Source organism: Pteropus vampyrus, unplaced genomic scaffold, assembly GCF_000151845.1.
Source record: "Pteropus vampyrus isolate Shadow unplaced genomic scaffold, Pvam_2.0 Scaffold288, whole genome shotgun sequence".
Lineage (NCBI taxonomy): Eukaryota > Metazoa > Chordata > Mammalia > Chiroptera > Pteropodidae > Pteropus > Pteropus vampyrus.
This window is the reverse complement of record NW_011889069.1, coordinates 33,694-47,563: the sequence shown is the minus strand read 5'-3', so window position 1 is coordinate 47,563 and position 13,870 is coordinate 33,694. Positions and strand designations below refer to the sequence as shown.

The following is a 13,870-nucleotide window of genomic DNA, read 5'->3' as shown; positions in this document are numbered from 1 at the left end:
TGTCTGGGACAAAGTACGTAGGAATTACTAGCTATTACAATAACCTCTGAAGAGCACTTTATTGATCGATTGATTGACTGATTGCAAGGACCTTGTCAGCTTACAATCCCTTATTTTATTTTTTACACCTATAGCACCTGGTCTTCCTCGGTGGTCTCCCACCCAAGTACTAACCAGGCCCAACCCTGCTTAGCTTCCAAGATCAGATAGGATCGGGCTTGTTCAGGGAGGCATGGCCATAGACTGAAGAGCACTTTAGAGAGCACTTGCTGCTATGGCATCTTATCTGATTGTCATAACATCTCTGGGAAGTAGGAAGGGCAAATCCAGGAATAAGGTGATGGGCTTAAAATGAACCAGGGACAGAGCAGGGACTGCAACCCAGTAGATGCCTAATTCAGAAGTTTTACCTATCACATCACAGGCTTAAAATCTGTCAGAACTGCATTTGAAACCTGAGTCTGTCAGGTTACTAACCAATAGGTCCTTTACCTTCTCAAAGCCTCATCACCCTCATTTGCAGGTGTAGAGTACCTTGCACAGAACTTCCTTGTAGTTGGTACTTGTTAAGTGGTAGAAGTTAGCAGTGCTTAGTTCTGAAAGGTGGGTCATCTTTCATGAAAATGATGCAGTGCAGTAAATTTCTGGGGCAGGGGATTGGTTAGGAAGAAAACAAAAGTCATTTTGTACATACCAGCAAACGAGAGAGTAATTGACAGCTGTAATACAGAGGGCGGCCAAGTAGTGCCAGCAGAAGCACATGGTGATAAACATGATGTTTGAGTCATCTTTCTGGTCCCATTTGGGTGCTCCAAAGGGTGGGAACAGCACAAACCCAATCTGGTGAATTATACAGAGGAGTCAACCTTGTCATTAGTTGGTTCTGAGAAAGCAACCTAGCTTCCTTCTCGTGGCTACCAAAGGAGGCCAGCCGGTCCCCATTACCTCATTTCCCATACCTGCATTAGCATAGAAGCACAGGAAAATTGCTCTGAGTTGATTCTGGTTTTATTATAGGCTCATTTAAAACAATTTCCGGTGAATGGCTTAGCAAATGGAGCCTGTAGATGATATCAGTACCTCTATTAGGGAGGGCAGATAGGGAACTATTTAATCTGTTTACTGTGTGCGCTCCATAGATTCTGCTTGTTAATAGATCAGCAGGATATTAGTGGGTAAAGGTATGTAGGTCAAGGGGCGAGCATGGTAAGGAAAGTGGCCCTCTAAACCTATCCATGTGGTGTGTTAGTGCTGCATCATCAGGACTTGGATTCAGTGGGGCCCCTTAATCCATACAATGTTTGGGTAATTACCTGCCAGAACCAGGTGCCTTGAAGAATAGTGAGACTGGTTCGGAAAAGTTCCAGCACAATGTTGTCCCGAAGAATCACCTCTAAGAATATACTGAGAGCCCCTCCAAACACAGCACACAGCAGCAGTGAGTGGATGTACTGGTCCAGTGGTGGTCGGTTATGAACATGGTGATAGAAGAGAAAACCTGACAAAGCCGGTCACAGCCATCAGAGATTTGCTTGTTCTTACTTCATAACATTCATTCTGGACTTTTTCCATTATTAGAATTTCCTCCTAGATCTATCTCAAAGCTAGATTTTTCAACATTTGGAAGTCAGTTTTTATAACATTACAGGGCAACTAATATGCAGATTAAATTTATTTCGTGTGCGTGTAAAGTGGGGATAAGCAGCAAAGCATATATCTTTTAAAATCTTTTCACAGAATTGATAGTAGGGTTCAACACAGAATGAGTACTGCTACTTTGTGACAAATTGTGTATGTTTTGCCCTTATTAACCTTTTTTTTTTTTTTTTTTTTAAACTCTTCCTGAGGTACAGAAGTGAGGTGGTTGGATTACAAAATGCTATAACCCCAGTTAATATGAGTTATATTGGGAAATCTATCCTAGCTTCTGGGTGGGTCTTCTATTTGTGATGGAGTCCAGACAATAACACTCCAGGGTCGTGGATGGAGTACACAGGGAGTTATAATCTTGCTTAGTGGCATTCAACCAGTTTTTGGACAATTCTTGTGGATGCGCACACAGGCACTCACGTGCATAAGGATGGTGGCTGGGAGGCAGGGGAGCAGGGAGAGTTTGTGTACTATAAGTGGCTTTGGCTACAAGCTTCATGACTTCATGTGCTGCTTTATGAAACATGTCATCTGTATCATCCAGAGCATAGGACCAAGTCCTGCTCAGGTTTTGAAGTTCAGAGATTTGGATTTTTCCAAGATTTGGGGAAGGTTATATTGGCAATAGTTTTGGTCTTTTGTGCCCTGATCCCTCATATACACAACTCATCAGTTTCTTGCTTCCTTTTTTCCATCCTTACCACTAAGTTACCTTCATTGAATGTTGCCACAGCCATAACCAATCTGTCGATCCCCAAGGGAACGTGGGTGTTAAGATAGGTGAGCATATCAATGGCTCCCGAGATTGCAAAGAATAGATACATGGTGCTGTGCTGCCAGTTCATTAACTTTATCCAGTGGTTTTCAGAGTACAGGTGGACGTGGGGCCCATCCGGAACAAACTGCTCTGCCAGAATCCCTGCAGGGAAATGAGAGTAGAAATTGAGGGAAGAGTAGTTCCAAGACAAATAGACAGCAAAAAATAACTGAGTCATGAACAAAGTTGAGATGTGTGTGAAGGTGGCCTGTATGGTTTAGTGGACCTGCTTCAGTACAGAGTAAGGTATTTGCTGAGGAACCTTTGTAGACATCTTGCCTTTGTTGTTTCTTAGACAAGGGGGAGGTGGGGAGAGGAGGAGCAATAGAAATAGAAACACTACCACACAAGTCCATAGGAAATTTGTCTAGTAGCTAAGATGAAAGCAAAGCATTGTCACCTAAGCAAGAGTATGGCAGATACCTTAATCTTTGAGCTTTCTCTGATAAGTGAGTGGTGAAAGAAATCTTAGAAGGAAGTGATTAGGTTGAGAATAGAATCTGAGCAGACAGACGCTAGTGATGCCGATACTTGTGCACACCTGAGGGAGAGAAGCAGCTCCCAGGTGTGTTTCTGTCAGGGCAGACTTCAAGCGAGTGCTTTTCCTAGGCACGGAGGGAGCTCTGTGACTTACGGTCCTTCCCATAGCTTTAGGACTCGGTGTCCTAAACACTTCAACTTGGTGTTTCTGGCCATACAGTATCTTAGGAGAGGCAAGCTTTAGAGACTGGAGCCAGAAGATTGATGAAGCTGTGCCACAGTGTAGCGCTCAGTTTTTATCTCTTCTACTGTCACCTGTTTTAGAAGACCAAAGATTTACCTTTATGCCTGGTGCCCAAAATGTCCTTAGGGCTTAGAATAAATTCTCCACGACAACCTTCTGGACTCTGTTTTTTTTTCTCAAGCCCAGTTCCTTTCTGAATTTATGTATAAAAGATCAAGGAGTTGGTGAAAACAACCCAGGGAGAGGATGTCTCAGTGACACTAGATTGGAAGCCCTGTGAGAGCAGGGACTATGTTTGGTTCTCCATTATATCCCCAGTGTCTACAACAGTGAGCTCCTGGCATATGGTAGGAGCTCAAGAGATAATTTGTGAGTGAATATTATTTTCACCCAAGTACAATTTCTTTAGCTTTATTTAGGTAAAGTTGATGCTTACCATTTAAGCCTTATGATCCCTGTCACTTCTCAGCTCCAGAAATATGAGAAATACTTTCTGATGCCTAAATGGCTGGCGAATGGGAAAATTCAGCTGGACCAGGCAAACAGAGCTATGTACATTTACTGACTCCAAGGGAAGCTGCTGTCATTGTTTCACTCCCTCCCAAGAAACTAGGCCAAAGATGGTAAGTGGCAAATGCAATTGCAGAATAAGACCTCTCATTACTCATGTGATGGGTTGATCCTGAAAAACACTCTACTCTTGGCACTACTTGTTCCTTGAGGGCCACAAGTGGAGTGGAATAGATGACGAGTAAGTGAAGTGGGTGCATTCTGTTGGAATGGGGCACAATAAAAGAAGACCCCCCTCAAACAGCCCTCTTGGCTTTTTTCAATCTCTTCCACTGCCTCTCACTAGCCTTCTAGCATAAACTCCCCTCTCTATAATTGCTTGAGATTTGGTGGTGGAGGATAGGCCAATGAGTTGAGTGTTAAGTACTCAAGATTCTAGTGGAGAGACAGTTGAGGGACAAAAGTTGATTTTTCTAAAACTAAACTTACCACTTAGTACTTTCTCAGAACATGAGTTTACTCTTCTAATTTTTTTTTCTTCTATTTTTGGGTTTTATATTTTTCATAAAGTATGTCTACAGTTCCTACATCTCATACCTACATCTTTCTAGGGCTATTACGTAAGATGTAAGGTGCTATTATGTAAGATGTAAGGTGCTATTAACTGTTACAAAGCTTCGTACACAACAGATGTTATGATAAAATATTTAGTTTAGTGGCCAACTGAAAATCCTTGTTCTGTCATCTCTGTCAGTGGAAACATCCATTTCACTGGGTTTAGAAAACAGATTCTGGGTATGATGGCGAGATCCCCTGGACCAGGTGATGCCCAGTCTTACCAACGATTGAAAATAAAGTTCTGATGGCAGCTTCAGTGATCTCAAGACGCTGATAATATTGGCTCCTTTTTCTCTTTTGATGAAAGTACTTAAACGGGTACTTCACTGACCACCACAGTCCAACTATCAAGAAGAAACTCCCTGGGAGAGCATGGCCCTTGAAGTTTGCCATCAGGCTTCCAGGACACCTGAAAAACAGGGACAGCTGTTAGGTGGCCGAGTGAAGAGAACAAATGGATATTTTGGTAGGAAACTCAATATGTGGCTGAGGATTCTAAATCATAAGCTATTAAGAAGGATTCACTCATTCTCATAAAATAGGTCTTTATGGTCTGTCACTGAATCTTGTCTGCTGAGTGAGTTACATGCCCAAGTGTGTACCACTGGCCTCGGGCTTTAAAACTGTGGGTAAATAAAAGTGGGGAAAAGGAGGATATAGAAATATTAACTGATCTCAGGGTAGAAGAGCCTTCCTAAACATAAAAGAGGGAACTAGGAAAGAAAAATATTCACCGACAAGCAATTTATGGATCGAAAACATCAGAAGGCAAACAGCAAATCATGAAAATGTAACAACTGTAGTAAATGGGTATTTGTGTTGAGAAGCTGAGCTGGAGCACCGAATTAAGAATATGCAGATTATGACCTGGCGAATGAGGAGGCACAAGCCACTCACAGTAGGCAGGGAGCAACCTCAGCATCTAAGCTACCACCTTGTGAAAATGAAAACCAGAGTCATTCTGATTGAACTCACAGTTTTAAAACACACAAAGGCAGTAGCATCACAGGATTCATTACTTACAGATCCCAGAAATTGGGGTTAGGGCTATGGGAGGGGAGCAATGAGTTGGGAAGGGCAGCCCTCCATCCAGGTCACAAGTGAGCAGGAGTTAGAGCAGGGTAGCAAGCACCTATTACTTTTATGATGGCTGGGGCAGTGATCACTTATTGAGGGCTTAACTCTTAAGTGGTTATTTTAAAAGGTACCCTGAGAAAAGCAAAGCTGGAACTTGGGGTGGGAATCCTAAGCTTAGGTCTTTTCTAAATATCCAGACTCTGATGTGGGCAGGGTTTTCACACTGTAAAATACTGAGGCAGTGACTCCAAATAGCGGCTTCCTTGTCACAATGTTCCCTTAGCTTTTACAAATTAGTAGGAAAAAGACCACAGAAGAATGGGCAAAGACATGAACACAATTCACAAATTATACAAATTGATAATAAACCTCACCATTATTAAAGATGGAAAGTATCATTTTCACCTAATTGGAAAATAATTTGACAATTAGAGATTTGATGCAGACTTCTAGTATAAATGAATATGGTCAATATGATTCCATTTCGGTAAAAGTCAAAATAGTTATATAAACACCGCCTTATTCCAAATAAAATTGCAGGTGTGGTTTCTTTTATCCTGTTCACAGAAGCATAGACTATAAGGTCAAAATTATGAGTGTTGTGTAGAATTTAGTCAGAAGGAAAATAATTATTTTCCCCTGTGGCCTGGGTGGTGACCTAAAGAAATATAGGGTAGGAAAAGAATAGCAGTTGGTGGTGATCTAGAAAATACCACTTAAGTCTATGGCCATGCTACCCTGAACAAGCCGGATCCCATCTGATCTCGGAAGCTAAGCAGGGTTGGGCCTGGTTAGTACTTGGATGGGAGACCACCTAGGAAGACCAGGTGCTGTAGGCATAAAAAATAAAAAAAATAAGGGATTGTAAGATGACAAGGTCCTTGTAATCTGTGAGGTCAACCAAAGGTTGCCTCGCCTAAAAAAAAAGAAAAGAAAATGCCACTTAGGAAAATAGAGTATCTGCGGTCTGTACAGCGTACTCCAACCTTGGCCATTGGGGCATCCCATTTCTCTGTCACTGGCTACCTTGCCAGGGCTACTATTTCATGTCTGACACATTTGCAGCTGAGGTTTACACCCTTCATCAAGAACATTCACAAGCTTTTAAAAAATGCTTACAGTTTTTAATAAGTAGTATTTAAAGGTTTACAATGAGAAGCAGTGACCCTGTGTTCTCTCCCTCATCATTCCCTCATGGAACCACTGTAAATTCGTTCTGCTGTTTCTTTTGGTATTTACTTGTATAATTCTAGTTAACTTGTGCACACTGCCATCTGTTAATTTATTATTACTACCAACTTCCTGGAGCTCTCTTACAACCTTGCCCTTCTCTTCACCCCTTCATTTTCACAGTAGCTATGTTATGTTCTTTGTTTAAATCATTTTTATGGCTCTGTAAATCCAAAACCCTTATGAGGGCCGATAAGCTCCGCATGACCCTGTGCTCTCTTTGATCTCTCCTACCTCTCCCCCTGCAGCACAGGGTCCCCTGCATTACTTAAACAAGTACAATCCATTCCTGCTTTAGGGCCGTGCACTATCTGCTCTTTCTAGAACAAATTTCCCACAGAGAGTCAAGATTTCTCTTTCAATTTACTCAGGTCTGTTCAAATGTTTCTTTATTCCCAGACTACTTTATGTTAACTAGCAGACACACTCCAATTTTCAATCCATGTATACTTCTAAATTTTCTTTAAAGCGTGAATCACTATCTGGTATTACATACTAAGTCTTTTTTTAAGCATCGATCTTCATCCACTAGAATGTAAGCTCCTTGAAAATAAGAATTGGATCTATTTTTCTATTGCAGTTGGCCCATTACTTATAACAGCGCCTGACATATAGTAAGCACTCAAATATTTGTGGAATGAATGCTAATCCAAATAATATTATGGGTTATGTTTTCAACATTTTTGTTTTATTCTGGACTTAATAGTTGCCTTGCTTTTTATTTGTTTAGTTTTTCATATACCTAATCACTGTGTTTTTCTATACAAGAGCTAATGAATGTGTCGAATTTCTACTAAATAGTTGCCTAGATATTATAACATCAGATAACTTATCAGTTTCATTTTAATCCTAGAACCCTCTCTTCCAGGGCCTTTTAGCCTGATACTCCAAAACTGGACCGGTTATCATCATGGAGCATTCAACACCATCTTTCAAGTTCTCTTTGCCTTTTTCCTGTTTTGGATCCCCCATTTCTTAGATGCCATTTATTTTTCTTTCTTGGTTTACTTCCTTTAATGTGCCCCTAGTTATTCCCCAAAATATGCACATAATGTAGATTCTTTGAGAATTTGCATAGCTGACAATCTCTGCTTTTTTTTTAATATCAAAATGGTTTATTCTATTCATATTTAATGTAGTTATTGATGTGGCTACATTTACATCTGTCATTCTGCTATTTTTCTATGTCTCGTGGTTTTTTTTGAAGAATTTATTTAGAGCAGTTTTAGGTTTACAAGAAAATTGAGAGGAAGGTAAAGGTTTTTTCACATATGCCCTGCCCCTACACAGGCATAGTCTCCTCCATTATTGACATCACTCATCAGATAGTGCGTGCGCGCGCACGCCCACTCACGCTTGCCCATGCACGCTCTCTCTTATTATATATATATATTTTTTATATATATTTTTTCCAGAATGTTATATAGTTGGAATCATACAGTATGTAGCTCTTCAGATTGGCTTCTCTCAGAAATATGCATTTAAGTTCCCTCCATGTTTTTTTTTTTTTTTTGATGGTTTCATAGCTCATTTATTTTTAGCACTGAATTACATTCTATTGTCTGGATGTACCACAGTTCATTCACCTACTGAGGGACATTTTGGTTGCTTCCAAGATTCGGCAAGTATGAATAAAGCAGCTATAAACATCCGTGTGCAGGTTTTTGTGTGGACATAAGTTTTTATCTCCTTTGGGTAAATACCAAGGAGTGAGATTGCTGAATTGTATGGTAAAAGTATGTTTTATAGAAACTGCCAAACTGTCTTCCAAAGTAGCTGTACCAGTTTGCATTTCCACTAGCAATGTATGAGAGTTCCTGTTTCTCCTCATCCTCCTCAGCATTCGGTATTGTCAGTGTTCTGGATTTTGGCCATTCTAATAGATGTATAGTTGTACCTCATTTTAATTTGCATTTCCCTAATGACATATGATATGGAGCATCTTTCCATATGCTTATTTATATATCTTCATTGGTAAAGTGTCTGTTAAGGTCTTTGGCCCATTTTAAAATCAGGTAGTTTGTTTTTAAGTTTTAAGAGTTCTTTATTCATTTTGGATAACAATCCTTTATCAGATGTGTCTTTTGTAAATATTTTCTGTCAGTCTGGCTTGTCTTCTAATTTTCTTGATTGTTGTCTTTTGCAGAGCAGAAGTTTTTAATTTTATTAAGTCGAATTTATCAACTATTTTTTTTCACGGATTGTGTCTTTGGTATTGTACTTAAAAAGGCATCACCATACCCAAGTTCATCTAGGTTTTCTCCTGTGTTATCTTCTAGAAGTTTACAGTTTTGCATTTTACATTTAGGTCTGCGGTCCATTTTGAGTTAATTTTTGTGATCAACATAAAAACATTCCCCATTTTCATTTAATATTTAATGCAGGTCCCTTTCCAGGTAAGGCCTGTTTTATATACTCCTTTGTTTTTCTAGACAGACCAGAAAAACAGTGCAAAAAAACCAGCTTTGCAAATCCTCCCTGCCCATCCCCATTTTTCTGAGAAGCAGTACTGTAAACACAAGCAGAGTCTTTGTCTGCCTCCATGTAGTCCAAACCAACTTGTTGGGCTCCACCCTTTCCTTTTACCTGATTTAAAAATCACATCAGTGTATAGCGGGGTCTGCAGCATGTCTGTAGAAACTACTTTTAAACTATGCTACTTGGAAGGCTGAATACCTTGATTTGATAGGGGAGGTGCAGCCCTTTCATTAACAAATTATTAGATTACTTTATTAGATTAGCTACATCGAACATGTGGTAGAAATATAGAATGAGTCAGTTTGAATAAAGTGGAACAAGGTATAACTAACTTCAAATAAAAAAATATTAGACTTCTGATAATTCGGATAACAACATTCAAATAGGCTAAATCCCTGAGAAATCTAGCTTTAAAAAATAATATAAAAATAAATATTAAGTAAAAAAATCAACCGCTGAAGGAATGAGCTCCCTAGTATACACAGAATAGTGTGGCCATTACACTATACAATATGTTAATCTGAGGAAAACCCACAGGTAGGAAAACACCAGAAAGTGCTCCTGTAAAGACAACTCTTCTAAATTTCTTATTTTAGTATATTTACTCTTTTATTTATTTATTTTTTTTATCATCACATGAGATAGAATGGGAGTGTGAAGGGAGAATTAAAATTTTGAAGAGGTAGTAGCTTTAAGTTAAGGCTGGCAATCAAGAAGGCTAGCGGTTTGGGCAACTTTTCATATCTAAAGAAATCTCTGGGATTTGAATAAGAGGTTCGATGTGCTTTTCCTTGTACTCTTTGTTTTCAACCATTTCCACCAATCTATAGTCTGTCTTTTTCATTTGAGGTAAGTGAAATGGAAGACAAGCTGAAGGTGTCAGAGAAGGAGGTAAGAGTAAGGAAGAGCGGGGAGCGAGAAAAGGAGAAGAAAGGAGAGAATTAGGGAGAGGAAATGGTGCAGAGGAGAAGAGAAATTATTGTTGATGCCATTTGCCTATAGTTAAAAATAAACCTTGAAATGATACCTTTTTAATTATTAAAAAAAATTTTTTTTTATAAAGCCCATATTTTCCCTTAGTTTGGATGGGGAAAGTAGGATTAGTGAAGGAAGGGATGTATCTAGAGAAGTGAGAGAATTAAAAAAAGGAGCAACCAAAGTGAATTTTGTTTTCTTCCTCAAGTGCATAGGCTTAGTAACCAGCACTCTCCAACATTAGGAAAGATAAGGACTTGGCTTTCACAGCAGAGGGAAGGAAGAATTAAAGCTAATTTCTCCCAATTTGTGATGGTAGGATACAAAACATGTGGACTACCAAATATCACAGAGAACCTGGAACTCTACTTGGTTCCAATCATACCTTAGGCTTAATAAATTATGGTTTATCGTCACCATGGAATATTATATAACCATTAAAAAGAATGAATTAGACTGATACCAGCTGTTTTGGAAGGTTTTCCATGAGATAATGTTGGCTAAGACAAGCAAGATACAAAAGACTACTTATCATATGACCCCATTGTGTGCAATAGTGATAACGTTCTGCATATATGTATACATATGAATATGAGTATATGATTATATGAACAGGGAAAGCAATATGGAAGAGTACTTTGAGAGTATTTAATGCTCTTAATTAAACATTTCTGGCTCTAGGCACATGGTATGATTGCACTTTCTGGCCCCCTTGTAATCTTGTGGGATCTTAGGAGCTGTGAGCAGAAGTGACATGTGTTACTACCAGTCTGAAATACATAATTGCCAGTTTGAGACCCCCCAGAACACACTTCCTACCCCTCTACTACATTACTGTTAGTGTTCAAGATGGTAGCTCCTCCATCAGCCTAGATCTCAGAGTGAGGAGACATGGACCAGAGTCCCAAACAAGCCATGATGAACAAAAGGTATGACAAAAATTAACAATTGTTGTACTGAGCCCCTAATAAGCTCTGGGGGCTCTTTTTATTCAGCATAACCTAGTGTGTCCTGAATAAAACAGATATATACTAGGTCAATATATTATGGGTGGGACACTCAGGCTTTTGTAGTTTTGTTTTTTTTTTTTAAAGTATTGAAAAGCTTTATTAAATCCAGAGAAGTTAGATGATATAAGAATGGCAGAAATTGTACCAAAAAGGTGCCAAAGAAAAATTTGGCAAATTCTTTCTGGAACTGCTCTGACTTCCTCCTTTCATACTTGATATCAGATAGACATATTTTCTCTTTTGAAATGGTGCCCAAGTTCTTCCACACTCACTCTGCTGCCCTGCCTTAAGAGATAGTCTGGTTAAAATTCAGGTAACTAGTCCGTTACAATACAAGGTTACCCTTTAGGTCCATTTCTCTAGTCCAGCAGTTCTTAGTGGGAGTTATTTGTCTGGAGATATTTTTGGTTGTCACCAGTGGAGGTGGCATTACTGGCATCTAGTGAGTAGGGACCAAGAGTGCTGCTAAACATCTTACAATGTACAGGACAGTCCCCTGCAATGAAGGTTTCTGTGGCCCCAAATCTTAATAATGCTGAGGCTGTGAGATCCTGCTCTATTCTAGGCCAGCTTCCTATCCACTTTTTTTCCTGAAGGAAGCAGAGATCAGGCTGTCTACTTTGTTATTTATGTCACCATTTATCCTGAGTGTCCTCCCTTCAAAACTGTTTGTAGAGTATAAGCCCACTTCCCTAGAATTTTATTCCTTGCTTTCCTTATCATTTTTTATATCCTTTTTTTTTTTAAAAAAAAAAGCCTTTATTGAGATATAATTCACATACCTTACAATTTCCTAAAGTGTAAAATTCAGTGGTTTTGAGTATATTCACTGAGTTGTGCAACAATCACCATGTCAATTTTAGAACATTTTCATCACCCACAAATGAAATCCCCTTATCCATTAGTCACTCTCCATTTCCCCCAATCCTTCTTCCTATCCCCTCACAGCCCTAGGCAAACACTAATCTACTTTATATCTCTATAGATTTGCCTATTCTGGACATTTCATATAAATTAAATCATAGAATATGTGGTCCTTTGTGACTGGCTTCTTTCTCTTAGCATATTGTTTTCCACCTGCATCCATGTTGTGTTGGCAGGGCTGATTCCTTCTAAGATCCATCTTCTTGGCTTGAAGATGGCTGTCTTCTCTATGTATCTTCATATCATTCACCCTTTGTGTTTGTCTGTGACCTCTTCTTATAAGAAGTATCACCCTCCCTAATGACTTTATTTTAACTTTATTACCTCTTTAAAGACCATATCTTTAAATAATATACTTTTATAGATTTAATTACTAAATCACTACAAAAGACAGCTGTCAGGTATATCAAAAAGATATTGAAGGTTTCAACAACCTTACTAAGTATTTCTACTTTTTATTCCCTAGACAGTTTTTCCTAATGAATCTGAAAGTCGCCTTCAGATGGTTCTAGAAGTTTCAGTGCATTCTTGCTGTTACGTTTTACTCTTTTTTTTTAAACAACCTTATTGACATACCATAAAACTCTCATACCATAAAATTCATTCCTTTAAAGTGTACAATTCATTGTATAGTCACAGTTGTGTAACCATCACCATTATCTAATTTCAGAGCATTTTCATCAACCCAAGAGAAATCCCATAACCATTAGCAGTCATTCCCCATTTTCTCCCAACCCCTCAGTCTCAGGCAACCACTAATCTATTTTCTGTCTCCATGGGTTTGCCTATCCTAGATATTTAATATAAGTGGAATCCTATTATCTCTGCTTTTTTCACCTAGCAGAATGTTTTCAAGGTTCACCCATGTTGTAACATATGTCAGTACTTTATTCCATTTCATTGCTGAATAGTATTCTGTTATATAGATATGTTGCATTTTGTGTATCCATCTGTTGATGGGCATTTGAGTTATTATGAATAATGATGTTATGAACATTTGTGTACATATTTTCGTGTGTACCTATATTTTCATTTCTCTTGGACGTATACCTAGGAGTGGAATTGCTTGGTCATATGGTAACTTTTCAAAAACATTTTGACTGTTTTCCAAATTGACTGCACTATTTTACAATCCTACCAGCAATATATAAGGGTTCCATTTTCTCCACATTCTTGCCAAGATATGTCCATCTTGATTTTAGCCACCCCAGTGGGAGTGAAGTGCATCTCATTTTGTTTTGCCTCCTTAATGATTAGTGATGTGGAGCACCTTTTCAGGTACTTATTGGGCATTTGTATAACTTCTTTGGAGAAATGCCTATTCAAATTCATTACCCATTTTAAATTATTTCTTTTTTGTATTCTTATTTTTGAGTTGCAACTATTTTTTTCTATGTTATTGGTACAAGTCTTATATCACATATATAATTTGAAAATATTTTCTTTCTGTGGGTGTCTTGTTACTTGCTTGATTTTGTCCTTTGAAGCACAGACGCTTTTAATTTTGATGAAGTCCAGTTTATTTTTTCTTTTGTTGTCTCTGCTTTTGGTATAGTATCTAAGATACCATTGCTTAACTCAAGGTCATGAATATTCACTCCTATGTTTCTTCTAAGATTTTTATAGTTTTAGTTCTTATATTCATGTCTATAGTCCATCTTAATTAACTTTAGTATATGGTGTGAGGTAGGGATCCAACTTCATTCTTTCGCATATCCAGTTGTCTCAGCCATTTGTTGAAAAGATTCTTCTTTTCCCCACTGAACTGTCTTGGCGCCCTTACCTACCTTTTTACTCTTGAAAATGTATTTCATCAATCTTCAAAGAACGGACTAGCCTATAGTAAGGTCAAGTTGT

At 38.6% G+C, this 13,870-nt stretch overlaps 1 protein-coding gene, 1 non-coding gene and 1 pseudogene across 2 annotated transcripts in view; 1 reads left to right on the top strand and 2 right to left on the bottom strand.

Moving 5' to 3' along the window:
• Positions 1-13,870, bottom strand: part of TMEM45B (transmembrane protein 45B) — a 31,158-nt gene that overhangs the window by 1,500 nt on the left and 15,788 nt on the right. The window contains exons 2-5 of the mRNA XM_011376199.2: positions 4,541-4,728; positions 2,363-2,569; positions 1,314-1,498; positions 695-840 (exon numbers count right to left, since the gene is read on the bottom strand). Coding sequence (XP_011374501.1) covers positions 695-840; positions 1,314-1,498; positions 2,363-2,569; positions 4,541-4,712 — 710 coding nt within the window. The 5' untranslated portion in view covers positions 4,713-4,728. The remainder of the gene's footprint in view (positions 1-694; positions 841-1,313; positions 1,499-2,362; positions 2,570-4,540; positions 4,729-13,870) is intronic.
• Positions 126-244, bottom strand: LOC111729920 (annotated as a pseudogene).
• Positions 6,117-6,235, top strand: LOC111729901. The gene has a single exon (XR_002776452.1). It is a non-coding gene; the product is annotated as a 5S ribosomal RNA (ribosomal RNA).